The sequence below is a fragment of the Colobus angolensis genome, unplaced genomic scaffold (genome assembly GCF_000951035.1).
Source record: "Colobus angolensis palliatus isolate OR3802 unplaced genomic scaffold, Cang.pa_1.0 Scaffold8, whole genome shotgun sequence".
Lineage (NCBI taxonomy): Eukaryota > Metazoa > Chordata > Mammalia > Primates > Cercopithecidae > Colobus > Colobus angolensis.
In genome coordinates, this window is record NW_012121820.1 from 15,541,118 (window position 1) to 15,568,971 (window position 27,854).

General features: G+C 51.8%; 1 protein-coding gene across 1 annotated transcript in view; it reads left to right on the forward strand.

Annotated features, from left to right (window-relative positions):
* Positions 1 to 26,897, forward strand: part of KIAA1755 (KIAA1755 ortholog) — a 49,997-nt gene extending 23,100 nt beyond the window's left edge. Inside the window, exons 5-14 of the mRNA XM_011929058.1 lie at positions 6,092 to 6,215; positions 9,186 to 9,279; positions 10,187 to 10,273; positions 11,641 to 11,757; positions 13,795 to 13,893; positions 14,824 to 14,972; positions 17,659 to 17,797; positions 19,064 to 19,186; positions 19,958 to 20,179; positions 23,675 to 26,897. Coding sequence (XP_011784448.1) covers positions 6,092 to 6,215; positions 9,186 to 9,279; positions 10,187 to 10,273; positions 11,641 to 11,757; positions 13,795 to 13,893; positions 14,824 to 14,972; positions 17,659 to 17,797; positions 19,064 to 19,186; positions 19,958 to 20,179; positions 23,675 to 24,376 — 1,856 coding nt within the window. The 3' untranslated portion in view covers positions 24,377 to 26,897. The remainder of the gene's footprint in view (positions 1 to 6,091; positions 6,216 to 9,185; positions 9,280 to 10,186; positions 10,274 to 11,640; positions 11,758 to 13,794; positions 13,894 to 14,823; positions 14,973 to 17,658; positions 17,798 to 19,063; positions 19,187 to 19,957; positions 20,180 to 23,674) is intronic.
* Positions 26,898 to 27,854: the final 957 nt, after the last annotated feature.

Here is a 27,854-nt window from a genome sequence, read left to right on the forward strand (position 1 = left end):
TGTCTTCGCCATCACATCCCTCCCATCATCATGTCTCCCCCACCACATCCCTTCCCCATCATCGTGTCCCCCACCACATCCCTTCCCCATCATCATGTCTCCCCTATCGCATCCGTTCCCCATCATCATGTCTCCCCACCCCAATCACATCCGTTCTCTATCATTATGTCTCCCCTACCTTCTGTCACATTCTCACATCCCTTCTTCCTAGCTTAGATTCCAGGCTCACATTGTAATCACTTCCTTTCAAACACTCACTTGCTTGCTTTTCTTTCCACCTTCACACTTACCTGGAGAAATCCCAACCTCCGTAAGATCCAACTCTCTACCTGTACCCTCAAGCTGAACAAAGATGGAAAAATCCACACATTTGTGCAGGCTAATTGTGTTAGATTCCTGACCACTGACCTCTGGGGGTCCCAGTGGTCCTGGTGGATCCTACTTCACCTCCAGAGTCCTGAATGACTCCCCCACAGTCCTGTGTGATGACTTCACACTTCTCTCTCCTTTGACCTTCAACACCACCTTCCCCAACTTAAATCTCAGCTGATGACCTTCCTTCTGGTCTTACTGAGTACGCAGAAGCAATTGGAAGGAAGTCTATGAACTCCTTCTCTGTGAACCACATTCACCTGCTTGCTGGCATCTGTACCCACAGGCTCAGCATTCTAGTATGGATGAATTGTCCATGTGCCCGAGGCTGACCCTGAACCAGTGCTCTGTTCCTCTCTACCTCCTCAAATACATCCCTCCAGCAAGATTCTCCTCTCCTTCCTACAGGATCATCTTCCCTCTTTGGCTCTGGGCCATTCCCATCAGCTTGAGAACATGCTGCAATATTGCCCAGTTTGAAACCAGCCATTCTAGGCCCCCATGTTCCCACCCTCACCCTTGTACATTAAAACTCCACAAAAGAGTTGTCTGTGTTCCCTGTCTCCACACCTCTCTTCCACTCACTCTAATCAGAACCCGTTCCCCCCTGTGCCGCTGAGACAGGTCTTGTCAAGGTTGTCATTGTATTCCATGTTTCTAGATCCAGGGGTCAATTCTCAGTCCTCATCACCCTTGACCCTTCCACAGCATTTGGCATGGATGGCCACTTCCACCTGTTGAAAGGCTTTCTTCACTTGCCATTAGATCTTCAGTCACCCAGTCCTCCTCTCACCTCACTGGCCACACTTTTGCAGCCTCCTTTCCTGTCTCCTCCTCATCTCCACAACCTGTAAATCCTGGAGGGCCCCCAAAGCCCAGTTCTTGGTCTCTTTCTCCTCTCCATCCACACTCACTTCCTAGGCAATCTCATCCAGGAGGCGGAATATTTTCTGTAAATGCTCTCTCCACACTGACAACCCCGACACTGATTTTTCCAGCCTGGGTCCTAGCCATGAACACCAGACTTATCCATCCAGCTGTTTACTCCTTGATGTCTCTGCATGGAGGACTCACAGGCATCTCTAACTTAGCATGTCCAAATATGGACTCCTGACTTCACATCCCCTTACCCTGCACTTCCCAACTTTCCAGTCTTTCCTTATGGCAGTAAAAGATGATGACATCATCCTTGATTGCTCTCTTTCTCTTACACCCCACATTCAATTTAACTGTCAACTCTTCCATTAAATTGTATTCAGAATCTGTTGACTTCACCTCACCCAAGTCCAACCCAGCGTGGTCTCTTGCCTGCTATAGTGGTCTCCTCGCTGGTGTCTCTGCGTCCACACTGGCCTCTGTTGGAGTTTCCTTGTAGCGCAAATAGTCCCCAGAGCCTGTGTTTCAAGATCTAGATCTGCTCCAAGCCAGCCCCATGAAGCAGGTCTCCCTGTAGAATTCCCATAAAGATCTGTTCTCAGGAAAGAAACTGATCAACACGCAGATGTGAATGTCTGCTCCCATGCTGGGGATGGGGTTTTGTTTAATAGGCACTGTATTTGTTTCCCATTGTGGCCATAACAAGTTATTACAAATTAGTGACGTAAAACAACACAAATGTATTATCTGATAGCTCTGTACGTTAGAAGCCCAACATGGATCTCGCTGGGCTAAATCCAGGTGTCTGCAGGGCTGCATTCTTTCCTGGAGGCTCTAAGGGAGATTCCATTTCCTTGCCTTTTCCAGCTTCTAGAGACCACTACTTTCCTTGGCTTGTGGCCGCTTCCTCCACCCTCAAAGCCAGCAATGTTGCAGCTCCCTCACCCTCCATCCATCTTGGCACTTGCTCCTACCAAAGCCAGGAAAAGTTCTCTGCTTTTAAGGATTCCTATGATTAGATTGGATGATCCAGGATAATCTCCCCACCTCAAGGTCCTGCCCTTCACTATATCTGCAATGTCCCTTTTGCCATGTAAGGTAACATATTCAAGGTTCTGGGGATTAGGGCATAGACATCTTTGGGGCCACAGGCATGAAGCCTTAGGAGAGGGCTTCCCTGTCTTTTCACTGGAAAATCCCTAATGCAGAAGAGAATGAACAGAGCCCCTGGGATTGAGACCTCACCCTGAGCTCTCAGTTGCTCCATACAGATCTCTGAAATCCTTTTTGTCTTTAAAATTTCTATACAGTTTAAATATCCATAAATATAATACATTCACACTTGTTTTGACATGAAAACTGCTTTTAATTGCTTGCAAATTCAATTACTTACCATTCCTCCCTCCCCAAACTTGGAGTGCCTCTTCTTGCTGCTGGCAGATACAGCACATTTTTCAGCAACTTTGGGCAACCCCGGCTTACCCCCCGCCCTCATTTTGCAATCCTCATTTTCACCTGAGGCTCATAATATCTGTGAACAGCACAGCTTCGAGCCAAGGTTCTGAGATGCGAATGACGGTTTTCTGGCACCAACTGGTAAGTGAGGATAACATTTGGGGCAAAAGGATCTCCTTGGCCCAGGTGAAGACAAATCAGGTGGAGAACTGCCCCTTGCTGTAATCAACTCAGCTGGCACTGGGTGTGGGGGTGCAGGGCCCTGTTCCAGGCAGTGTGGGGAACCAGACATGTGAACTAATCGCATGACCACTGTGTCCCGGTGTGGAATGTCCTGAGTGTGTGAACCCTTTGCAGATCAAAGTGAGGTCTGGGGACTACCTACATCAGCATGACCTTGGAGCTAGGGAGAGAGGCAGAATCGCAGGCCTGCTGAACTGGCGTCTGCATTCTAGCAAGATCCCCAGGCCCATCAGAGTTTGAGAGGTGTTGCTCTAACCCTCCATTCCTTCCTGAATCAATCACAGACATTGATTATCCAGCCTTGTGCTGAGCACAGAGATGCAACAATGAGTATGACCCAGTGCACACCCATAAGGGCTCTCAGTCTTGCAGGATCTCACAGAGGCCTACATTTGCTTTGGGAACCTGGGACTGGGGAAGAGCTTCTAAAGAGGGAAGGCAGTAGGGAGATCTTCCTGGAGGAGGTGGCATCTTGGCTGGTCATTAAACGATAAGGGGGATTTCGCCAGTTGGAGATAGGACAGAAGGGCATACCTGGCAGAACGAATAGGGTGAACAAAGCTGGGTGGTATCTTCTGTCGTTGGTGGCAAGGGGAGACATAGTATATTAGTGTCCCAGGACTGCCATAACATGGGTGGCTTAAGCAACAGAGATTCATTTTCTCATAGGTCTGGAGGCTGGAAGTCCAAGATCAAGGTGTTGGCAGGGTTGGTTCCTTCTGTGGCCTCTCTCCTTGGCTTGTAAATGCCCGTCTTCTCCCTGTGTCTTCATGGGGTCTTCCCTCTGTGTCCAAATTTCTTCTTACAAGGACACTGGCCATATTCTATTAGGGCCCACAGTAACCTCATTTTAACTGAATTATCTCTTTAAACGCCCTATCTCCAAATGCAGTCACATGTGATGTACTGGGGGTTAAGACTTCCACAAATAAATTTGGAGGAGTGGGGGTCACAGCTTTGCCCCTAACACCTAGTGTATGAAATGAGGGTGGAAGAGTGTGCAGGGCCTGGGACACTTCAGTGCCAGGTCCAGAAGCTTGCAGTTTCTCTTCAAGGCCATAAGGAGCCATAGAAGTTTATAGAGCAGGGGAGTGCAGCACCATCAGAGCTGCAATTGAGTTCCAGGCCTCAGGTTTATCGCAGACAAAAGGCTCACCATCACTCCTAATTCAAGGGGTGAATCAGGCATGGTCTCTACCCTTGGAGAGAGTTTGGGGACCTAGGCCTATGGGGGACTGGGAAGCTGCTTCCTCACCGCCGTTTCCTCATCAGCAAAATGGACCTAGGTACGTGATGTAGCATTGCCTGTCCCAAGGGATCCAGCAGCTGTGATAGGATTTTGGTGGGACCTGTACCAGCACCTCCGTCTTCACAAGTTGTGCATTTTTTTCATGGTTTAACGACTTCATCTTCTTTTTGACTTTTATATTATGAAAAATTTCAAACCTATAGAAGAGTAGACAGAAGAGTATCATGAATACCCGTGTACCTATTACCCAGATTTAATAAATCTTAACATTTTGTCATGCTTCATCTATTTTTTTCTGAAGTATTTATAAAAATATTGCAAATCTTCATATTCTATCCCCTAAATATTTCAGCACATTCCCTAATAATCACAATACCAGTAGTACACTTAACAGATTAAAAAAAAATAGTTTTTTTGAGGCAGGGTCTCACTCTGTCACCCAGGCTGGAGTGCAGTGACATAATTATGGTTCTTGCAGCCTCAACCTCCCCAGCGCAAACGATTCTCTCACCTCAGTCTCCTGCGCAGCTGGGACCACACAGGCACACACCACCACTCCTGGCTCATTATTTTTTTAATTTTTAGTAAAGACAAGGTCTTGCTATGTTGCCCAGGCTGGTCTCAAACTCCTGAGCTCAAGCCATCTCCTACCTTGGTCTCCCAAAGTGCTGGGATTACAGGCATGAGCCACTGCGCCCAGCCCCCTAACAAAATGAAAAATAATGTCCTCATACTAATCAATTTCCAGTTCCTATTCAAGTCTCCCCTCTTAGCCCCAACAAAATGTCTTTACTTCTGAAATTTGTAAGTGAATATTAGGAAAAAGATCAAATCCATAATATCAAGAGGATATAACATTGATATATATGGATGCACATTTATATACACACAAATTTTTTTATTGTTTTAAAAATTATGTCAGATTTTAAGACATATGTGAAAGAATGTTTCAGGTGGTTGGACTCCTGCGAGGCAGCACTTGTGAAGGTGGTTAGGTTTGTCCAAGGCTTCGTGAGCTGTGAAGGGTTTTGCACGTTGCAGAGGGTGGTGCCCACGTGGAGTGGCTGGTGGCTATCGCAGGGCACCCTGGAGTGAGGTGACTGAGTGCAGGGCTCTGAGTCCAGGCTGAGGGACAGGCGTGGTTTCCCGAAGCCTGGGCCTCTTTCCCCGCTGCTGTACGTCCCCTCCCCTTTCCTCCCATGAGGATGGGCTGTACTGGCTCCCGGAGCCTCAGCCTCATGACCCCTGTGGGGAGAGTGAGGCACACAGCCTAGATTTCTGGAACAGGAAATAGCCTGTCGGGAACCCAGGGTTGAAAGTCTGCAAGAAGAAATCGTGAGCTGATGGCCACAGGGCTGCACACTCACCACCCCTTGGACCGGAGATGAGAACAGAGACGGTGATCATTGTAACGACCAATGATTGAGCAACTCAATCATTCACTGAGCTCTTGCTGTGTATTAAGTGCTTCTCAGGAGCTGTCTGATTTCATCCTCGAAATAACCTAATAAGCTCAGCAGATTATTCCCCCTGTTTAGCTGATGAGGAAACTGAAGCTCAGAGGTGCACTGACTTGCCCACAGACACACAGTGAGTCAGTGCAGAGATTTGACCCCTTTCTGTGTGACCCCACACCATGAGCTTTGCCTGCCCGCGTACTTTACACAGAGGGAGTGCTCTGCACAGAGGAGATTCAGGGAAGCCTTTTCTCACGAAGTTACATTTGAGCTGGGTCTCGAAGGATGAGTAGAAGTCAGAGTTCACAGAAGGAGAAGGAGAGAAAGGGTGTTCCAGGCAAAGGAACCGTTATGGCCAAAGTTGTGAAGGCCACAGGAGAGGTTCCCTAGAGGGCCCCACCAAAGTTCTCACTGCTCACGTGTGCCCTCTGTCCTCCAGGTAGCCGGGACAGGGCTGGGCGGCCCCTGCTTCTGGTGTCAACTACCGAGGGTGCCTGGGAGGCACCGTGGTGCACAGCCTCAGAGGTCACCAAGCTACTCTCCTACCTGTGCACCATCCCCAGGTAAGGGTCTGGGCCACCCTGACTGCTCCAGCCCCACCTCAACCTTCTGGGCCCAGAGCACTGGACCAGACACTGAGTGGAGAGGCACCACATCCTTCCATCCAGTCGTCTGTTCACAGAGCCAGTCCCCAGACAGATGCTGGGGGAAAGCAAAACAGCCTCAGTCCCTGCCATCGGGGGGTTGTCAGGCTGGTCACGGACAGAGTGCGAGAAACAAACCATGGCCAAGAAACTTTCAGGAGTGTCATTGTGATGAAGAGAAGAGCAATGTTTGTAGATCAGTGGTTTTTGAATTTTTTTTTTTTTGAGACAGAGTTTCACTCTTGTTGCCCAGGTTGGAGTGTAATGGCACAATCTGAGCTCACTGCAACCTCCGCCTCCCGGGTTCAAGCAATTCTCCTACCTCAGCCTCCCGATTAGCTGGGATTACAGGCATGCACCACCACACCCGGCTAATTTTGTATTTTTAGTAGAGATGGGGTTTCTCCATGTTGGTCAGGCTGGCCTCAAACTCCCGACCTCAGGTGATCCACCTGCCTTGGTCTCCCAAAGTGCTGGGATTACAGGCGTGAGCCACTGTGCCCGGCCGGTTTTCAAACGTGAGGGTGCATTAGAATCACCTGGTGGGCTGTTAAAACAGATTGCAGGGGCCCATCCCCCAGATTTTCTGATTCAGTTGATGAAGGTGGGTGGGACCTGAAAATCTGCATTTGTAACAAATTTCCTGGCGATAACAGATGCTGGGTCTGGGACCACACTTTGAGAACCACTGTTATAGAGTGAGAAGAATAGGGGATGTTAATTTCAATTGGGAAATCTGGGAAGCCTTACCTGAGGAGGTGATAACTGAACTGTTATCTGAATTATAAATATTTGAATAAACGAAGGAAAGGGTTGAATGAGTAAATGAATGAATGAGAGAGTGAAAGAGTGAGTGAGTGAGTGAATGAGTGAGTGAGTGAATGAGTGAGTGAGTGAGTGAATGATGAGTGGACTCAGGCTGATTTCTAATGCTCCTCCTAACACTCCTACCCCCACCACCATTCGGACTGAATGGACTGGCTGGGGAAGAGGCACCCTCCTTTCCTCTGGGACCCAGCCCCTAGCCAGGGCAGTCTTAGAGGGGACGCTGCTCAGTACTGGCTAATAAGCTCCAACTCAACCTAGAGGTCTGCTGCTGGGGGTAAGGGGTGGAAGGTGATGGAACCCTCTGGAACTTTCTTCATGCATCCCACCCCACTGGAGCCATCACTGCCACCTGCTGGTCACTGACATTTTTTTCCTTCTTTTCCAAGGTGGAGTGGCTTTTCTGGACTGAGTGGGAGATGGGACCCCCTTTTCTGTGGTGGAAAGTGACTAGCGTGGTAGACAGAGCTCTGGGATCCCACCCACTGGCTATGTGACCATAGGGAAATAACCTCCCCTCCCCAAGGCTCGCCTGAATAAAGGGCATGACCAAGAGGGCTCTAAGGACCAAGCTGGGCATGAGTGGCAGGGATGAGGGGGTGTGGACGATGTAAACTGTGGAGTGCAGTGCACACCAGGTGCTTGTGTGCTGGGCTGGTTTTCTCCACTTGTGCTCTGAATGAACCTTGGCTGGGCCCCTGCTCTGGGCTTGGCTTCATGCTACATGGTGCTAGGGATAGAGGCTCCTTACACTGGGCCCTGACTTTTAAGGGCCTCCAGGTTTGTAGCAGAGACAGGTCTGGAAACAAATCACTGTCCAGCATGGGCATTGCCAGAGGGCGGCAAGGACATAAAGCCAGAGACTTGAAATCACCTCCCAGAGCCTCCTGTCACTATCTGTCACTGGGCCTTTCTGTGCTCAGTTTCCCCTTCTAGGATAATCATAGCAAATATTTATATTCTGTTTACTTGCTCTGTGCAGTCGCTGAGTGCTTTACACGAATGAATTCGTCAGTCCTCACTACAGCCCATAAGGCCAGTACTATCATTATTAAATTGACTCAGGGAGATGAAACCACTTGCCCAGATCACACGGTACTAATGGCAGCGCCACAGCTCACCCTCCCACTGGGCCACCTCAGGTTTTGCCTGTGCACTGAGTGGTTGTAAGGCTTGAAGGCAGTTAGGGGCTATTTTTCAGTCCTGCCTGATCATCAGACTGGCCAAGGTGCTTGGAACCACACAGATTCCCTGGCCACCCTTTACGCACTGGCCAGATGGCTAGAGGGGTGGGGATGGGGAAGGAAAGGGGTGAGGAATCTGTACTTTAACAAGTCTTGAAAATTGGGCCAGTTTGGAAAATCCTAAGATAGTCACTGAAAAGTGGCCCACTGTAAGCTCAGTGCAATGTGGCTGAACTAGGGAGAGTGTTTTGGCTGTAATTAACAGAAATTCCCATTTAAAATGTTTTATCTGTTAAGAAAATGTATCATTCTATGGCTCTGCCTCATATCTCTTTGTAAGAACTTTCTAAAGGAGAGAATGTCTTTCCCAGAAGCCCCTTTCCCCAGAAAACTTCCCCTCACATCTCATTGGCCAGAAATGTCACATGACACTCCCCCATCTAAACCAATCACTGGCCAGAGGAATTAGGTCACTACTGTTGGTCTCAACCAATCAGAAGCCAGGCTGTGAGGGAACATGGCTTTTTGGAAGGAGTAGGATTCTTGAACAAAGTAAGGATTCTGCCTACACAAAAAAGTGGGTGAGTCCCAAGTGACTCACTTACCGTACCTGAGTTAGTTGCTAGAGTTAGGAATAGTAGGGCTATAAACGAGGGCTGTATGAGGTATTGCAGGAGCACCAAAGAGGAAGCAAAGGGCTCTGCCTGGAGAAGAACCATGGAGGACTTCCTGGAAGGGGCATTGGAACCTGGTCTTATAGGATGAAGAGTTCACCAGTCAATCAAGGTTTCTAGCAGCCAGGTTCCCTCGCCTTCCACTAGGTTCTGCCCCCTGTCCAAGGCCATCCAGCAAGACCGTCCATTCTGTTTACCACCCACAGGCCTGAAGATAAAGCCAAGGGGCTGGCGGTCCTGATCGATGCCAGGAAACAGCCCCCACAGCCTGGTCTGGTCAGTGCCCTGCAGGCCACCCAGGTGAGTGGGAGGTGGAGAGCCTTAGCCTAGTAAGTCCTGGAAGCCACCAGGGGCCTCCTGACATTTACAGAGCCCAGGGGTGCTTAGGGCTGGGACCAGGACTCTCAAGCAGGGACTTTTACTGCAGACAACAGAAAACTCAGCCCTAACAAGCTTGAAGCTCATTGGTTCATGTCACTGGACAGTCCAGGAGCCAAGTCCAGTTTCAAATATGGCTCGATCCAAGGGCTCAGCTGTTGTCACTAGAATCTGGTTCCTCTCTCTCCATTTCTGACCCCGTTCTTTTTGGAGGATGCCAAGCCACCCTGCTTGGCACCCCGTGCCCCTTGGTGGCCGGATGGCTCCCAGCAGCTCTGACTTCACATGGTCTCTAATTTAAATCCACTAGGAAAGAGTAAGAGATCATTTTCGCAGAGGTCTCAGCAGACATTTATTTGTGTCTCAGTTACAGTGGGTTCAGGAGTCCCTCCACACCCAACCCTGTGGCCTGGGCATGAATGCTACACACTGACGGGCTTAGACTTAGATCACATACAGCTCATGAGCTGAGAAGGGAGGAGAGAAGAGATTCCTATCAGTCATTATGGGCAGCAGAGTCAATGGAGGTTCTGCATCTGCTTACCTTATGGTCTGACATCCTTCGCTTTGTAGATGGGCAAACTGAGGCCCAGAGGGGCAGGTCATCTAGAAAGGTTTGCAACACAGCTTGAACCTACTGCTCTCATGACTTCCAACCAATGATTCATGGTCCAAACATATCACACAAATATCCCAGCCATAGGGGGGCCCCATCCTGTCCTTGTGGCCCATTTGCCTGCATCTTACAGGGGATGAAGGAGGAAATCAAAGTGTGTGAGGCTTCATGAAGGCTTGGGCAGAGCAACTCTGCAGTGGTTGTCTTTGACAGGTTCAGGTCCCAGCCTCCATTCGAGCTATTCTCTTCCTGGGGGAGAAGGAGGCGGCTCTTCAGCTGCAGACATTACCTGACATCCAGGTGAGGGGGACTCAGGGTCGGCAGTTGAGGAGGGGAGCCGTTGGGCTCTAGCTGAGCTGGGGTTAAGGGGAGGGAGAACTGCAGAATTCATGAGCTAGAAGAGACCTTGAAATAATCTAGTGTAGGGCAATAAATAGGAGGCCTGAGTGCTACCACTCCCCAGTATAGCTCTGTGGCAGGCATCGTCAAATCAGTCACAAAGTGATTTCTCTCTGGCTATCCTAGCAACTCCTGGTGGGTGCTGCCACATGATGGAGAGAATTGCACATGGCATGGAACCTATCTGAAAAGCTTCATCTGGTCCATCCCTCCTTCCTTTCTTTTCAGAGGGGGAAACTGAAGCCTAAGGCCACACAGCAAGCTAGACGCAGGGCTGGAGTTACCTGACTCCAGTGCCTTTTTCACACTGGGGTCAGACCTGCTCTTCCTGTATTTCTCACCCTAATTAATGCAAATGTGGAGCTGAAGTGGGACTTTGCAGGAAAGAGCCCTGCAGCTCCCTTTAATTAGTGCCATACACCACAATAATGAGTATGGGCAGTCAGTCCTCTGTCCTGCTTCGGGATATGATTTTCAAACTCTCCTTCCTTCTGTTGAGTGAAGAGGCACGTTGTGGGTTGGAGACGTGCTTTTCCAACTTTAATGTGCTTACTGATCTCTTGGGGAAATACATTAACGTGCGGGTTCTGATTGAGTAGTTCTGGATGGGTCCTGGGACTCTGAATTTCCAACATGTCCTAGGTGATGCTGGTGTTGCTGGCCCATGGACCACACTTTGAGTAGCAGGAATATCAGGTGGATCCAAAAAAACCACAGAATCCACCAAATCCCAAGCCTACGTACTGGAGCTATTCCCAGCATAAACCTCAAATTTCTCTGCCTGGGAGAAGCAGTCACCTAGTTCTTCTTCCATCTCTTAGGGGACACTGTTGGGATTTAGTGACTTTTCTCACCAGCCCCAAGAAGGAAACAGCTCTTGGTGGCTGTGCAAGGATTACAAAGAAGTTTCATCACAAGGGCCAGCTTCAATCCATTTGTGTGATTGCCCAGAGAGCTGTACTGGGAAGGAGCTAAGCTCAGAGGGAGCGAGTGCTATGATTGATTAATGATGCCTGCCTTGGGCACAGGCCAGGAGAGTGGCAGTATGAGTGCTGTTTATTTGCCATTCCTTAACTGGGGTCTGGTTCTGAATTTTGATTTGTAAGAGTTTCCAGAGAAGATTGGTTGCCCACAAAGCAACTTTTAAACCTGGAGTCAGCCTTACTTGTGGGAGGTGAACTGGTGCTGGGGCAGGGATCTGGGCAGGACCTTCTAAAATGACTGTCCTCACATTGAGTCTCTGGTTCTCCTGATTCTTTGGTCTGCAGGTGGAGGTGCTGACCTCATTGAAGGCCCTCAGCCACCATGTGGACCCCAGCCAGCTGCCCGCAGCCCTGGAAGGCCCCTTCCCCTACTGCCACACCGAGTGGGTGCAATTCTTCCAGGTGTTTACCATCACAGCCTTTAGCCCCTGACCTCCACTCCTTCTCTTCCTCTCTTCACTCTTCTGCCTCAACCCTGCTATGCTAAAAAATGAACAGTCACTCAACAAATGTTTACAATGAAGGTACAGAGTAGAATGATTAAGAGCTCAGGCTCTGGGGCCAGGCTGCGTGCATTGCAATCCCAACTCTGCTGTGTGATTTTGGATAAGTTACTTACCTTCTCTGAGCCTTGGTTTCCACATCAGCTAAATAGGGGATAATAACAGTACCTCCTCATGGGATTTTTGTGAAGATTAATTTAGTTAATGTGGGCAAAGAGCTTAGAAGAGTGTCTGGCACATAAGAGCTATGTCTATGTTAACTGAAAATAAATTTACAAGGCTGGGCGCTGTGGTTCACACCTGTAATCCCAGCATGTTGAGAGGCCAAGGTGGGTGGATCACATGAGGTCAGGAGTTTGAGACCAGCCTGCCTCATATCTACTAAAAATACAAGAAAGAAAAAGCCATGCATGGTGGTATGCACCTGTAGTCCCAGCTACTCGGGAGGCTGAGGTATGAGAATCACTTGAACTCAGGAGGAGGAGATTGCAGTGAGCCAAGATCACACCACTACACTCCAGCCTGGGTGGCAGAGTGAGACTCTGTCTCAAAAATAATCATAAAATAAAATAAAATAAATAAAATAAAATTTACAGGCACTTGCTCTATGGACCCACACAACTCAGGAAGCTCAGGGTCTGGTTCCCTCCGATAAGAGGGAGGAAATAAGGCAGCCGCCAGTGCTGGGCTCCTTTCCTGTGTGATCGCAGTCCCTCCTCCCCACAGCCCCAAGAGGGGGCATTTCATACCCAATGTAGTACATGAGGACACATAGGGCGAGGGTGCCTTTCAGTGGGCTTAAACCACACCAAAACCCGTGCCCGTCAATGACCCTGGCTTCTCTCTAGACCAGGGTTGTTCAACCGTAACCTATTCACATTTGGGGTCAAGCAATTCTGTTTTGTGGGGAGCTGTCTTGTGCATTGCGACATGCTAGGTACCAGCCCCGGCTCTACCCACTGTTCGCACCCCACAAATTATGACAATTAAAGAATGTCTCCTGACATTGCTGAATGTCCCCGGGGGGCAAAGTCACCCCTCATTGAGAACCACTGGTCTATACTAACAGTCTAACATGGTGGCTTATTTACTTTTTGCCCAGGTGATTTTTTTTAAATTATGTGTTTTTGAATAGGCAGTAAGTATATTCACATTTCAAATGGTACAAAAAGATACCTACTGAACAATTCCCTTTTCTGCTTCTCCCCCAGGGTCCTAGCTTCCCTTTCCAGAGGCCTCCAATAAATCCACTGGTTTTTGAACTGTGTTTTAGCTTTAAACCCTTTCCTTTACCTGAAATCTTACCTATAGGCCCACTACATAGATCTGAGAATGACGATAAACACAGTACGGGCTGGGCTCTGTTCTAAGTGCCTTGCATATATTAATGGGTTTAATCCTGACACAACCCTATAAGGCAGGAACTACTATGATGTCCATTTTAAAGAGGAGGAAGCAGAGACACAGAGAGGTTAAGTAACTTGCCCCCCAAGGCCTCACAGCTTGTAAGTGATGGAGCTGGGCTGAAGTGGGACTCAGCCGAGAATGTTGCCCTAACTCTGCCCTCTTCCTTCCCTTACCAACCACGGTATCCCCACCAGCCTGGGAGTCGCTCAGGCCTGTCTCCTTTCTTCTCCCTCACTCATATGCAACACCAGTGGTTCTCAAAGTGTGGTCCCCCAGGCCAGCAGCATGAGCAACACCTGGGAACTCATTAGAAATGCACTTTCTACCATGCCTTGCCCCAGAGGAACTGAGGCAGAAACTCAGGAGCAGAGCCCAGAGCCTGTGTTTTAACCAGCTCTCCAGATGCTTCTGATGCACCTGGAGTTGGAGAGCCACTGCTTCCCACCTGCCCTGTGCGCTCCTGGGATGGAAGAGGCATGCTCTGGGTTGGCCTGGACTGACACCCACCCTCTGGTCCTCTGTCCTGCAGAAGCTGGACCCTTTCCTTGCTGACCTCCAGCAGGCCTCTTCCCTGCTACAAGCTTCCATCGAGGAATTCGAGAAGGCCGACCCCCCTGGCGGGATGCAGGTGAGCCTGGAGCACAGCGGGTGGGGAAGCCACACTACATCCCAGACTCCCGGGACCAAGGACTTTGAGAAGGGGGCAGCCTGGGGAAAAGGGGGAGCACATTATCATCCCTGTTTTTCATCATTCACTTGACTCATATTTGAGGGGCACCCACTTTGTACCCTGCACTGGAGACCAGCCTGGGGCAAACTGACTTGTCCCTGCCCTCTCGGGGTTCATGGTGCTGTGGCAGAAGTGGTAGTTTAAAAAGCAAACAAATGGGTATGTCATTTCAAATTATGTCAAGTCCTGTGGAAGTAAGACTGGGAATAATGAGGGAGGAGGGCCTCCTTGAAGAGCTGGAGTTTAAGTTGAGGCTTGAAGTTTGAGAAGGAACCTGCCTTTGTGGGGGGCTGTGTTCCAGGCAGGGGGCAAACACTTGCAAAGGCCCTGAGGTGGGATTATACCTGGGGAGTTCAGGAGTAGCAAGGAGGCCAATGTGGAGCAGAATGAGTGGGAGAGAAGCACGAGTGGAGCTTCTAGATGCAGCGGGAGCTGGACCAAGGAAGAGTTGGTCTGAGATTCAATTTGAAGCCTGCAGGGAAGCCACTGGAGAGTTTTAAACCAGGGGTTTTCAGATTTGCACTGAGATCTGTTCAACTGTCATGTGGAGAATAAACTGTAGGGGGAGCCAGAGGGCAGCAGGGAGATCAGTGAAGAGGCTGGAATGAGTGTCCCAGCAAGAGATGCTGGAGGGTGGACCAGAGAGGTTGCCATGGTGATGAGAGGGGGCATGGCTACAGGGGATATTTTAGAGACAGAAACGACAGACTTTCTGGAGGACCCTGAATGCCAAACTGGGAGTTGGACTTGATCTGGGTGTGGGGAGCCTTGGAAGGTTGCAAAGGGAGAGTGGGGATGGAGCCTCAGAGCACCTCCCTACGCTTGCAGGAGGCCACCAGGTGCCTGAGCAAGTGCAAGGAGCTGATGGAGGCTGTGCTGAGGGACCCGGGCCTACTGGGCCTCCAGCGGGAAGGTGGAACCACCCTGGCCAGGCTGCAGCGTGATGCCAGCAGGCTGGACTTCAGCCCTGATGTCAGGTACAGACGTCCAGGCCTTTCCTCCTCCACCCCATCCTGTTTCTGGCCCAGGAGCTTGGAGGTGGGACCACACCACCTAGGGGTCACATAGCCAAGCCCTGAGGGTGCCCAGCTTTGCAGTAGTTGCAGGGCCTGTATCCCAGACTGAGGCCTGGTCACAGAAACCCACCCTGAGCCCTGGCAATTTCCTCGCCCCTTCTCTGCTTCCCCTTCTTCAGCCCCAGACGTCTCGAGCCTGGGATGGGCATTGGAGGATGTCGCCTGCCCATTTCTGGTCAACCTTTTGGACAAAGCACTTTCTCCGACCCACACACCAGGCTGAGCCCCTCCAAGAGCCTGTCTCATTTATTTCTGGCAAGAACGCTGTGAGGTCCACATTGTCCATTTGGCTGATGGGTAACTGAGGCTCAACGAACAGAACTAGCGGCTAGGCAGCAGCTGGTCGGGGATTTGAAGCCAGGCCTTCTGGGCATTGAACCCCTACCTTTCCCGGTAGGCTGCTCAGACACACTTGTGAGAACCTCATGGTGTCTCGGGGGTCTCAGAGCTGCAATAAATTATAGACATTCCTGGAAAGTTCCAGCTTTCTTAAATTTAGGGGGTGGGGGAAAGTCAGTCATTAAATTGGTCAGTAATTGCAAATATTTTCACCCTCTCAGAACACAGTTACTTATATTCAAAGTCAAGAGCTGGTATGCATGAGTTTTTAAGAACATTTTATTTACAGAACCAAGACCTAAATAGCACTTTGTATGTGTCCAGCATTTTTCTCAGGGCTTTACAAATACCAGCTCATTTAATTCACTCCTGAGGTAGCTGTGAGTATTATCTCTATTTTACAGTGGAGGAACCTGAGGCTCAGAGAGGGTAAGTGATTTGTCCAGGGTCACACAGCTGGGATGTGGTGGGGCCCGGACTTGAATCCAGGCAGTCTGGCCCGAGAATCTTGAACAAACCACCCAGAGCTGCGCTAGACTTGAGAGCGGGATCACACAGATGGACGCACGGGCAGCATTGGGTATGGGATCATCTCCCTGCCCCTCAGTGCCTGGTGGGGGCTGGCACTGCCTTTCTCAGCCTGTTCCACCTTCACCTGCCTGCCGGGCCCAGGCTCCTCCTGTCCACCCGAGGCCCCGCAGACCCACAGCTACCAGAAGCTCCAGCAGGGGGCACTGTGGCCCCACGTGAGCTGCTGCAGGCGTTTGTTCTGCAGCGGGTCCCTGCAGCCCCAGGCTGTCCGTGTCCCTCGGTTCCTCCCTCTCCAGGCAGGCAGATATTTTCTATCCCACTCACGCATCCTGGGCCCACACCTCTTCCCTGCAAGGGTGGCAACCTGTGGGGAGCTGCAGTCAGATGGGGAGGCCGAGGTAGAGCAAGGCACCCTTCAGGAAGTTAAAAGCTTTTCTTCCACCTTCTCTCTTCCATTTTCCCTCTGAAGGCAGAGCCTCTGAAGGCAGAGGAGGGCAGAGCGGGTTTGAAATTCCTCCCTTCACGCAAGTATCACTATGCCTGAAATCCCATCCACACTTCTTCCTTAGTGTCCTGTGGCTTTGAGCATTTTAAAAAATTATGTGCAGAAACAGCCCTGGGTGGGGTTCCAACTCAGGCTGCCATCTGCAAGTCGGTTCCCCTCCCTTGACCTCAGTTTTCCCATCTGTGAAATGGAGGCAGGGCCGGCAGGCGTGTTGCAGCTACTTCCCACCATTGCAATAGAAATAGCGCGAACCTGACAACATCGTGCGCTGGGCGCAGTGTTAAGTGTTTTGCACGCTGAGCGCTGGTTCTCTGCCCTGGCTGCCCCTGGAACCGCCTGAGGTGCTTTAGAACGCATCAGTGTCCCAGCTGGGCGCAGTGGCTCATGCCTGTAATCCCAGCACTTTTGGAGGCCGAGGCAGACAGATCACCTGAAGTCAGGAGTTTAAGACCAGCCTGGCCAACATGTGAAACCCCATCTCTATAAAAAATACAAAAATTAGCCGGGCGTGGTGGTGCATGCCTGTAATCCCAACTACCCGGGAGGCTGAGGCAGGAGAATCGCTAGAACCCAGGAGGCAGAGGCTGCAGTGAGCAGAGATCACGCTACTGCACTCTAGCCTGGGTGACCAGCCTGGGTGACAGAGCGAGACTCTGTCTCAAAAAAAAAAAAAGAAGAAAAAGAAAACATCAGTGTGTTGGCTGCACTCAGAGTCTGCTGACTTCGTTGGCCTGGGGCAGGGCACTAAGATTTGTTAAAGCTCCCAGGGCAGGTTATAATGTATAGCTGGAGTTAAGGGCCAGGGCGTTAGATCATTTAATCCTTACAACCATGCTATGAAATGGGTTCTGTGATTATCTCCACCTCACAGAAGAAAAAGCAGAGACATAGAGAGGTTGAGAAATTTGCACAGAGCCTCCTCCTAGAAGGTAGCAGAGCTGGGCTTTGAACCCTGTCCGGCCAGCTTCATACCCTTCTAGGGAAGGGGGAGGGTCATTTCACTTCCTACTGTGTTCTCTTGTCCTCCCAGTCCCATGGAAGACCAAGGCTGAGGCCCAGAAAGGTGTAGGGACCTGCCCACAGTCACACAGCAAGTTAGCTGGAAACCCAGGCTGGGGCCACAGAGGTGGAGGGACAGGCCTATGTGGGGCAGAAGTACAGCAGGGTGAAGAGGGCAACACAGGCCTTTTCTCACCTCCGCCCACCTCCCAGGAGCCATCTGGCTGCAGCCACTGCCTTGTACAGCCTTGTGGACGAGCAGCTTCATGTTCTGGTCACCGCATCCAACAGCCTCCTGGGGAAGCTGGAGCTCCGTGTCCGCCTGGGCCGCCTGGAAGCTGCCATTCACCAGGTGAAAGGGGGTTTGGCTTGGGGTGTGGGGATTCTGTCTGGTCACATTCCACAGGAAAGCCCCGACTCTGGGCCCGGCCCTAGCCAGGTGCTTTGTTCTGGAGAAAGGACACCAGGCTGGCAGTCCTTCAAAGGCCAGGCAGGCATCCTTGGGGCATAGCACATGACATGGTGCTCAATAAGTGCTCAATGAGTGAGAACATGGCCCCAAGAGCTGCATTTATTGAGCACCAACTCTGTGCCAAGCCCTGGGCCAAAGCCGTTGTGAACATCATTGCTTTCCAAACTCATCTTGGGGAAGGTGCTAGGATTTCACCTACTGCACAGACAAGGAAACTGAGGCTGGGAGACATTATGTCACCTGCGTGTGGTTGCATATCTCGGAGTCTGATTCTGGAACCTGCACCTGGTGTGGCTTCATCTGACTGCGGGTGCTGAGAACCAACACATTCCTTTCTGCCTGGAGCTGCGGGGCATGGCACGCTCCTGCATCAGACCGTGCTGGTCCATTCCCGGCTCCAGCACTTACTCATGGTGTGGTCCTGGACAAGATATTTAACTCTTCAGTGCTTCAGTATCTTCATTTGTTGAATGGGGGGTAATATTAGCACCTGCTATGTTGGATCTGTGAGGATAAAGTGAGTGAATAGGCTCTTTAAGATGCCCCAGAATAAGAAAGGAACTTCCACTCAGGGGGTTGAGAGCCATTATGTACCCACTGTCCCTCATTGAATCTTTGTGTCTACCCCATTTTACCACTGAGTAAACTGAGGCCCAGAAAGGAGGAGTGGCTTACCACGTTCACACAGTGAGTTCCCAGCAGGCCCATGGACTTTCCTCTGCAGCCTGCAGCTTCTTCTCCAGCACTGTTTGCATGTGCACACGCGTGCGCACGCACACACACAGGAACAGGGAGCTCATCACCCCTGAGGCCACCCCTTTTATGATCCGGCGTCACTGAGTGGTTAGAGTAGCCTGAAGTTCACCACCCTGTGACTTCATTCAGATAACAGTGTGCACTGAGGGCGTTGGCCAGGCCAGAGGCCCTCTGGGGTCCCACTTTGAAGAACATGACCACGCAGTCCCCTCCGCAAGCCATTTCTTCCCATGCCCAGAACTGGGAGAGTGTCAGTCCGAGCCAGTGGCCACAGGCCTAGCCACTGAATGAGTGAGGACAGAAGACCTCAGCCTCCAAGGAAATGGGGAAGCTGGACAAGGGAGGTCGCCTAGCAGCCCCTCATGTCCAAATCTGCCTCTCCTGCCCCAGGTCAGCGACTGGATGGAGCAGGAAGGAAGTCGGTGCCTGCAAACGCTGACCCCCAAGGATGGAAGTTTGGAGACAGTGGAGAAAGCCCACGCAGAGTTTGAGAACTTCTTCCTCCAGGCTGCAGTGCGTTCCAGACAGCAGCAGAGCAGGACTGGAGCAGATGGAGAGGGCATTAGAGGGGGTGGCACTGCCAGGGCAAAGCTGTGGAGGGGGGAAAGAGCAAGGAAAGTTCCAGAGACAGTGAGGGAAGCAGCTTGGATTGCAGAGTTCAGCTGAGATGTTATCTCCCTCAGGGGTTCTTACCACATGGCCAAGCCCAAAGAATATTCCGAATTCCCCAGAGGGTTTCTTAAAATGCCATTTCCAGGGCCTCACCCTAGACCTGATAACTCAGCCTCACAGAGCCGGGGGTTGAGGGGCAGGGAAGCTGCATCAACATGATGCGATGTGACAAGGCTCCGGACCACAGGGTGATTCAGCCTGGTATCAGTGCTCAGGAATTCCCAGGCCAGTGAGGAGCAAGGGCGGGGGTGGGGACAAACAGGGAAACGTGCACAGAAAGGGAGAATGTGGGGACTCAGAGCAGGAGCCTTTGGAGTCAGAGAAGTTTTCCAGAAGGGACATCTAAGCAGAGTCCGGCTAGGCAAAGTGAACTGCCATGGCGAGGGCCTGGAGACTTCCAGAAGCATGATAACTGCTCTTTATTGTTCACCCCTCACCAGGAGCTAAGCCCTGTAAGGTAGGTGATGTTAGGGTCCCCATTCTACAGATGAGGAAACCGAAGCTCAGGAAGTCTCCTGGCTTGGCAGCAGGGCAGCTGGAGGTTGTTGACCTTTGAGGGAGGCCCCAGCCAAGGCGGGAGCTGAGTCAGCACCCCCTTCTCTCCCCTCTTAGGCCCAGTACCGCCGAGGCCTGGAGCTGTCCAAGCAGGCCGCTCAGCTGGGAGCTGCAGCCGGAGGGGCTGGAGGGGCAGAAGGAGCAGAGTTCCCAGAGCTGGCAGCCTTTGCCTCTACCCAGCGGGCCTTCCAGGCTAAACTGACCCACTTTTACATGGCGGCCGAGCGGCAACGCACGGACCTCGAGACGCTGCTCCACCTGCACCGCTTCTGCAAGAGGGTGAGCCCCGCGGCCCATCTGTACGGATCGCCCCGATCCCCTGGCTGGCGGTATGGTGGGGACACGGATACCTAGGCACAGCCCCATGGCCCACCTCCATAGACACCCCCATCCCCTGGATACCTAGGCACAGCCCCCCCGCCCACTTGCACAGACACCACCCGCATCCCCTGGCTGGGGGCACAGTGGGGACAGGGACACCTAGACACAGCCCGAGGCTCTCTGTGATTCACTCCCAAGTCTTGTGACAGGAAAGAAACAGTGGGAAGGAGAAGAGCTGAGATTTGAACATAGATGTGTCCGTGGTGCTGTGACGTGCCCTATATGCTTCCCCAAAGAGAGAAGAGATGATGAGAGTCCCTTCTCCAAGCAGACTTGACGACGATGATGAGGATGGGTTGTTGGGAGGGTAGTGCACATTTGTGAGTGTGTACACCACAGCAGACCCTCCTGTGAGCACTTCACACACCTTACCTGACTTCGTTCTTACCCGTACCTCTTTGATGATAGGACACCAACGTTGTTCCCACTTTACAGATGAGAAAACTGCCCAAAGAGGGCAGCGGTGAAGGAGGATTTGATTTAAGAGCTGCCACCCATCCTAAATTCATGTAGCTAAATCTCTCTTTAAAAAATTTTTTTTTATGGGAAAACTGAGGTCTGTGGGGACAAAGGAGCAGGCTGGGAGAGTGTGGTCCAGCTGGGACAGGGCCCCCATGGCTGGCCCAGGCCCAGTGCCCTCAGCTGCCCCTTGCACTTGCCACCAAGGACAGAGTATGAGAAAGATCTGCCCCAGCCTCCCAGCTGTCAGGCCGGCCCAGCGTGCAGGCCACAGCGATCACAGGCTGCTTCAGAGGGCAGCAGGAAGGGTTCTGGTCAACTCACACCTGGGGCCCTGGGAGGACAGGGCACTCTCTGTCTGCTTGGGACAGCAGGCAAGGGAGGCAGGTGTCGGCAGTGGCAGCAAAGGGCTCCCCCAGTTCCACCTGTGCACAGTTAAGAGCACGATACAGGCAGAATCCTAGCCTTGGAGCCCGGGGCTTCGTGTCCTTGAGTGAGTTCTGTGACCTCAACCACCGTCTTCACTGCTCTAGGCCTCAGCTCTTTGCTAAGACCACAGTTAACGGTTGTGTGGTTCTTATGATGAGCAAGGCCCTGTTCTAGTCATTTCACACATTGTTTTATTGTCGCCCCAGTCCTATGAGGCGGGTACTACTATTATGCCCGTTTCCACATAAGGAAAGAGACAGGTCAGATAACTCACCCAGGGTCACACAGCTAACTGAGTGGGCAGAGATTCAAACCCAGACCATCTGGCTCTACTGCCAGCCTTACCAGGTAGTGACAGATTTCAATGGAAGTAACCCCTGGCAGAGGGCTTTGTTCAAATTCAGAATTATTATTAACATCAATATTATTATTAGGAGGAGGAAGAAGAGGAGTAGAGCCTCTAGGATTAAGGACATCTGGAAGCTTCTTTGCCTTGCCCACTGATTTCAGCCAATTCTAGCCCCACTGGCCTTCCCGGATCAATCAAACGTGCTCCAGCTCTGAGGCCTTTGCATCTGCTGTTCCCTCAGCCTGGGAAGCTCTTCCCATTTACCAGCTGGCTTCTTGTCTTTCTTCTGCTCTCAGCTCACACATCCCCTCCTTGCAGACGCTCTTTCTGACCACCCACCCCTGTCTCTGTCATCACCCTGTTTTGTCACTTCTGGGTGCTCACTTTGATCTGAAGTCCTGGTGCTTGTCACTCACTTGTCTCTTGCATGGTGTCCGCGAGGCAAGCTCCCTGAGGCAGGGACTGGGTCCGAGTTGGTCCTAGCTCTATCCACGGTTCCTGGCACAGGCTCGGCCCACAGGGGCTCAGGGAGGCTGTGCAGGGAGTCAGGATAGGCTGGAAGCCTGGGGATGGGCTGTGTGGAGGTGGTGTCTGTGCCAGGCCTAGAAGTCATGCAGAGGAGGAAGCAACCCTGACTTTGAGTCCAACTCTCGCTGTCGGATCTGGGCTGGCCCTGTTTCCTCTCTGGCCCTGAATTTCAATTCGTTCCACAAGGGGTTGGGCAAGATGATTTCTGAGGTGCTATCCATCTCTGTCCAGCTTAGCCTGGAAGGTCAAGTCCTGGACAGACAGACAGATGATGGGACAGCCCAGCACCAGGCTCAGCCCCTGGTGGGGAACGTTGTGCAGCAGCTTTGGTCCTAAATAATAATAACACAATGGTGCCACTAACGGAGATTTATGGAGCTCTTTCCCGGCCATGAGCTCCGTGTGCTTGCACGAATATGAAGCCATTTATCTAAAGACAAGTTCCCTTAATCCGTGGAAAGATGGTCTCTTCGGAGAAAATGGTTCTCCAATCCCTACAGCCTAACAGCTCGCTGTCGGGTTCTAAATTAATGGAGAGAAAGATTATGTTTTTCACGAGCTGCTGGGAATGTGTTGGCTTCTTTGTAGTCTGCAGACATTTTGTGGGGGAAGCGGGGACAGACAGAATCACAAAATGGGGCAGAGGCTCGGCTGGAGGGAGGGGGCCTCCGGGCCTGGTGTGGCTGACGGTCTCGAGGTGTGATGGTGAGGGCACACCCCTGCCTGGCCCGTTTCTCCTTCTGCCCACTGAGGTGCTTGGAGGACAGATCTGAGGTGGAATCCTAGGTCCTCCCTGACTTGCTGTGTGACCTAGGGTAAGTGAGTTCACTTCTCTGAGCCTCAGTTTTCTTCTCTGTGAAATGGGCTGCTGGTGCAGTTCAGTGCGATCCTGCCTGAGACACACAGAACCTGGCACACAGTCAGCGCTCAATAAACATTAGCTAGACTCTCCCTCACAGCACTCACAGGGGTTAATACAACCACGGATAGGAATTTCACCTCTCAAAAGGCTTTTCATGATCATCTACTGCAATTTCCATTTTACAGAAGAAGAAACTGAGCCCCAGAGGGAGCTAAGTGCCTGCTGGCCCGTAGGTCTATTAGAACGTGTCTGATGGGCCGAGCGCAGTGGCTCATACATATAATCCCAGACTTTGGGAGGCCAAGGCGGGTGGATCACCTGAGGTCAGGAGTTCGAGACCAGCCTGACCAACAAGGTGAAACGCCATCTCTACTAAAAATATAAAAATTATCTGGGCATGGCAGCAGGTGCCTATAGCCTCAGCTACTCAGGAGGCTGAGACAGGAGAATTGTTTGAACCCAGGAAGCAGAGCTTGCAGTGAGCCGAGATCATGCCACTGCACTCCAGCCTGGGTGATGGAACAAGACTCCGTCTCAAAAAAAAAAAAAAAAAAAGTGTCTGATGATCCTCAGGGTGCTTGGGGGCTGTTTCCAGATGGCAGGTGTGTGAACCCCAGGGAAGAGAGGGAAACCAGGATCATCATGGTCAGTGGAAAAGATCATGGCCAAGCCGAGCGAGGCCCTGGCATGGGGCACGTATTAATTCAGTCCTCCACGGTCCCACTTCTAGCCTGAGTCCCCACCTCCCTCTCTTCTTGTCCCCCAGATGACCTGGTTCCACATGGACTGTCAGGACCTGATGGCCCAGCTCAGGCTGGACAAGGCCTCAAGGGTCAGTCCTGGGGACCAGCGCCGCCTCCACCGCTACCTGCAGCGACTGGCATCTGAGTTCCCTGCTGAGAAGCTCGCAGCCGTGGGGCTGCAGGTGGCCTCCCTGAGCCGGGTGGGCCTGGGCCAGGAGCTCTGGGAGGAGGCCCAGATCAGGCATGAGGAGATCCGGATGCTCCTGGAGAAGGCACTGACCCACTGCTCTTGCCCAGAGACTCCCACTGCTCACTCAGTGCGACCAGAACGAAGAGGGGCGGCGGCCAAGGGCCAGGGTCTGAGTGTAGAAGTCGCTTCTAAGGGGAGGTGGGACCAGCCCGCACTAGACTCACTGGGCATGGACCGTTTGCCAAAGTCCTGTTGGCTTCCTGGGGCCCCCAGAGGGGAACAGAACAGAACTTTCCAGGCAGGCTTTCCACCCCAGGAAGCTGGCCGGGCTGCAGAGGCTGAAGACGGCAAAGGCGCCCATGAGCTCCCTGACCCTGCCCGCGAGCATTCGCTTGCCACCACTTTCTTCTGGCAGCAGCCCCCAAGGCAGAGCCAGGTCCCTCGCCCCACTGGGGGCAGCTTCTCCTCAGAGGGAACAGACTCACAGACATCCCTTGAGGACTCACCCCAGACAAGTCCCCTTGCCTCCCTCTAGCTGAGAGCCCCCTTCAGTGGCACCAGCCTCTGGGAGCACTGGGACAGGGCCCAGCTGGAGGGGTAGCTGGGAGCTCTGGTCAGTCCCAGTGAGACGTCGCCATGGAGCACTGGTTTTACATTCTGCCTCTGCTGGGATGGTGAGAACTGTCGACCTGCCTCTGGCTCCAGAAAACTGGAAGACCCGATCCTCACCCATGCAGAGTAGCGAGAGTGGGCGTCAGAACCAGGGCGCAATAAAGCGTGTGATTGGCTCCATCCCTCCAGGCTCTCGTTGTGGAAAGAACTGTTGGCACAGACCCCTCCAGAGGTCTCCCTCACAGGCAGGCAGACACCCACCTGTAGCTCAGGAACCTACACAGCTCTCCTCTCGGCCACGAAGTCCAGCGTTGCCCTTATACAGAATCTTTGGGGAGATTCGGGAGTGGTTCCTTGTCTTGGATTCCAGGAAAATGTACCCTGAGATGAGGATTTAAGGATCAGTGTGTTTGGTGCTGATCCAGGAACCTCAGCTGGGGGAGTAGGAGGTAAGTCTGCAAAGGGAGTAAAGAGGACGTTGTCAAGCAAATTTTCTTTTTTTTTGATTTTTAAAAATTCATCGTATTTTATTTTTAGAGATGAGGCCTCACTACATTGCCCAGGCTGGTCTCAAACTCCTGGGCTCAAGTGGTCCTCCTGCCTTGGCCTGCCAAAGTGCTGGGATTGCCTCCCCCTGCTCCACCTCCCCACCCAGGGACAAGGTCTCACTCTGGTGTCCAGGCTGGAGTGCGGTGGTACAATCATAGCCTCAAATTCCTGGGTTCAACCGATCTTCCCACCTCAGCCTCCTGAGTAGCTGGGACTACAGGCATGCACCACCATGCTCAGCTTATTATTTATTTATTTTTTTGTAGACATGTGGTCTCGCTATGTTGCCCAGGCAGGCTGATCTCAAGCTCAATCGATCCTGTGGACTCAGCTTCCCAAAGTGCTGGGATTATAGGTATGAGCCACTGTGCCCCACCCTCAAACAAATTTCCATGTTGGCAACTGGAGCTAGATCTTGCTGGAGATCTCTGAAAGACAGCGTGGAATCCTCGAACACCCCCTGAGGGGTGAGGCATCCAGGGCATTTATCTGCCAACCCTCAGGAGTTGGCACTTGTAGATGGCATGCACAGCCAGCTCCACTGGCCTTGGCAAAGAGAATTGCCTCATGGAGCCGGAGACCAGTTCCTGTGCTCAGAAGGGAAGGACATGTCTTTTGTGCTCCCTGTCTCACGAGGCCCCTTCGATAGGCATGGACCTTCATTCTCAAGTTCAAGGAACCCTGTGGAATCTTGTCCTTGTCCTCCAGAGAGAATCCTTTCCACCCTCAAGGTCCCCTCTCTCTCTCATCTCCCCACCAAGCCTCCCTGGACTCAATGTCTTCTGTCCCCTTCCCTGCCCAACATCCACCTCTCTAGGCTCAGCCTCTGTGATCCAGTGCCATTGGGGCTCTGTGGGTGACTGGGTCCTGGTGGTTGGGGACCGTGAGAAGGGTCCTATCTGTCGGATCTTAGATGGGGCATCCAGAAGCCCCATCCTTCATACTGCCCCAAGTGGCCCCTGCCAGTGCCTCTCTGGAGTGTCATTAAGCTGAAAGTGTTTGCTTTGCCTCTGCAGTAGGATGCATTACTGAAGTGGCCTCTTGGTCACCTAGCTCTGAATTTCCTGGCTCCAGAAAGAGGCTGGTGGGCACAGGTCCCCCACAATGAGGTTGTGAAGGGGAGAGAGGCAGGCCTGGGCCAGGCATAGGAGGACAACTAGGGCTTCTCAGGATCTGTCTCAGCCAAGAGTCGCACACTCAATGCTTAAAATGGCTTCAGGAATCTTCCGAGACTGAAGATTTCCCCAGGCGTGGTCTAGGGCCTGCCTGCCTCAGAGTCGTGAGCAGAGCCGGTCAAAAGGCTTGCTAGGGCTTCCTACAGAAGAGTTAAAATAGAGTCTTGGGGCTGGCAGGTGGCTGGAATCTGCGTTTGTAGCCAAGTGCTCTTCCTGTGTGACTCAGCAAAGTGGGCGTGCGTTTGGGGGAACACCTGGGGCTGGGGCCTGAGCCCCCCACCCAAAGCCAGTTTTGATTCTTGCATTTCACTCCCTGCCTTCCATCCAGACAGGCCCAAGGATGCATGAGGTGTGGGATTAGCCCGTCTCCATCAATGCCTGTCGCCTCAGAGAGGTCCGAAGGCTCTTAAATGCGGTTGCCATAGCAACAGCATCCAGCCAGTGGGGACCACAGACAGGGAGCCATGGAACCTGGGGTGCTGGGATGGAAACTGACTTGTGAGAGACCAGAGCTACTGCTAGAAGGAAGGGGGGCAAAGGGGACATAGGTAATCTAAGAATCCTTGGGCAGGAGGAGTCCCCAAGGCTACCTTGTGCATCCTTCTATCCCCAAAAAGAACTGTACCCCGACAATCTCTCCCCTCACCGCATCCCCTGGGGAAGAAGGGAATGCAGAAATGAAATATCATAATGAGTAACAATGTATAAAAATAACAAATAATAACAGCTAATGTTTCTTTTGCATTTTCTTTGTGCCTAGCTTTGAGCTAAATCCTTTAAAAACTTTACAGGACTTGTTGTTGTTGTTGTTGTTGTTGTTGTTGTTTTTTACATTGTGAGGAGTGATTCCACCCTATTTTACTGAGAATGAAGCTGAAACTCAGAGAGGTTTGGAGGTACCTTGCCCCGTGCCACCATGAGGGGCAGAGCTAGACTTGTCCTGGGCCTAGTTTATTGGCTTTGCCCAAGCCTGCCCACAGTAGGGGCATGGCATGGCCTCCCCCAGCGATTCCCTGTGAGTGATGACATAGCTTTGAATCAGCAAAGCCTCGGCCCCTGAGAGGCTGCTCTGAGGAGGCAGAGGCCACAGAGCTCCTCCATGGGATTTTTAAACAAAGTTTGAAGCCTGCTCTGGTGGAAGAAGATGGGCTTTCAAGGAACCCCAAGTCAGCTAGTGATGTGACTGTGTACATCCCACTGTGATGGGAACATTTTTTCAAGCTCGAGGGGCTGGTAGGCAAGAGGCAGAAGGAGGAGCACAGCCTGGAAGTCAGGCACTTCAGGTGCCACTCTTCCCTGTTGCTGATGGCCTGGTCACCCGAGGCAGGTTGCTTCCTCTCTCGGGTGCTCAGTTTACCCCATCTTTCCAATGGAGGCATTGGATGGGTGAGGATCTTTCTCATCTTGGAGAGCCCTGCTTTTGAATCCAGGATTAACAGCCTAGTGCCTGTGAATAGACAGGTGCCCCTCAGTTTTCCCATCTGTTCACAGGATTTGTCAAGCCTGCTGGGTCAGGAAAATAAGATCTCTGGATCCTTGTGTTCTGCACCAAGCCTTCTTCTTTTCCAGAGGAGTAGCCATCTTGTGAAGGAACAAAGCTTTGAAAAGACTTTTCACTGCTGGGCAGTGACGTGGGGCAGACATAGCACTGAGCCCAAACAGAAGTCTAGGCACTTT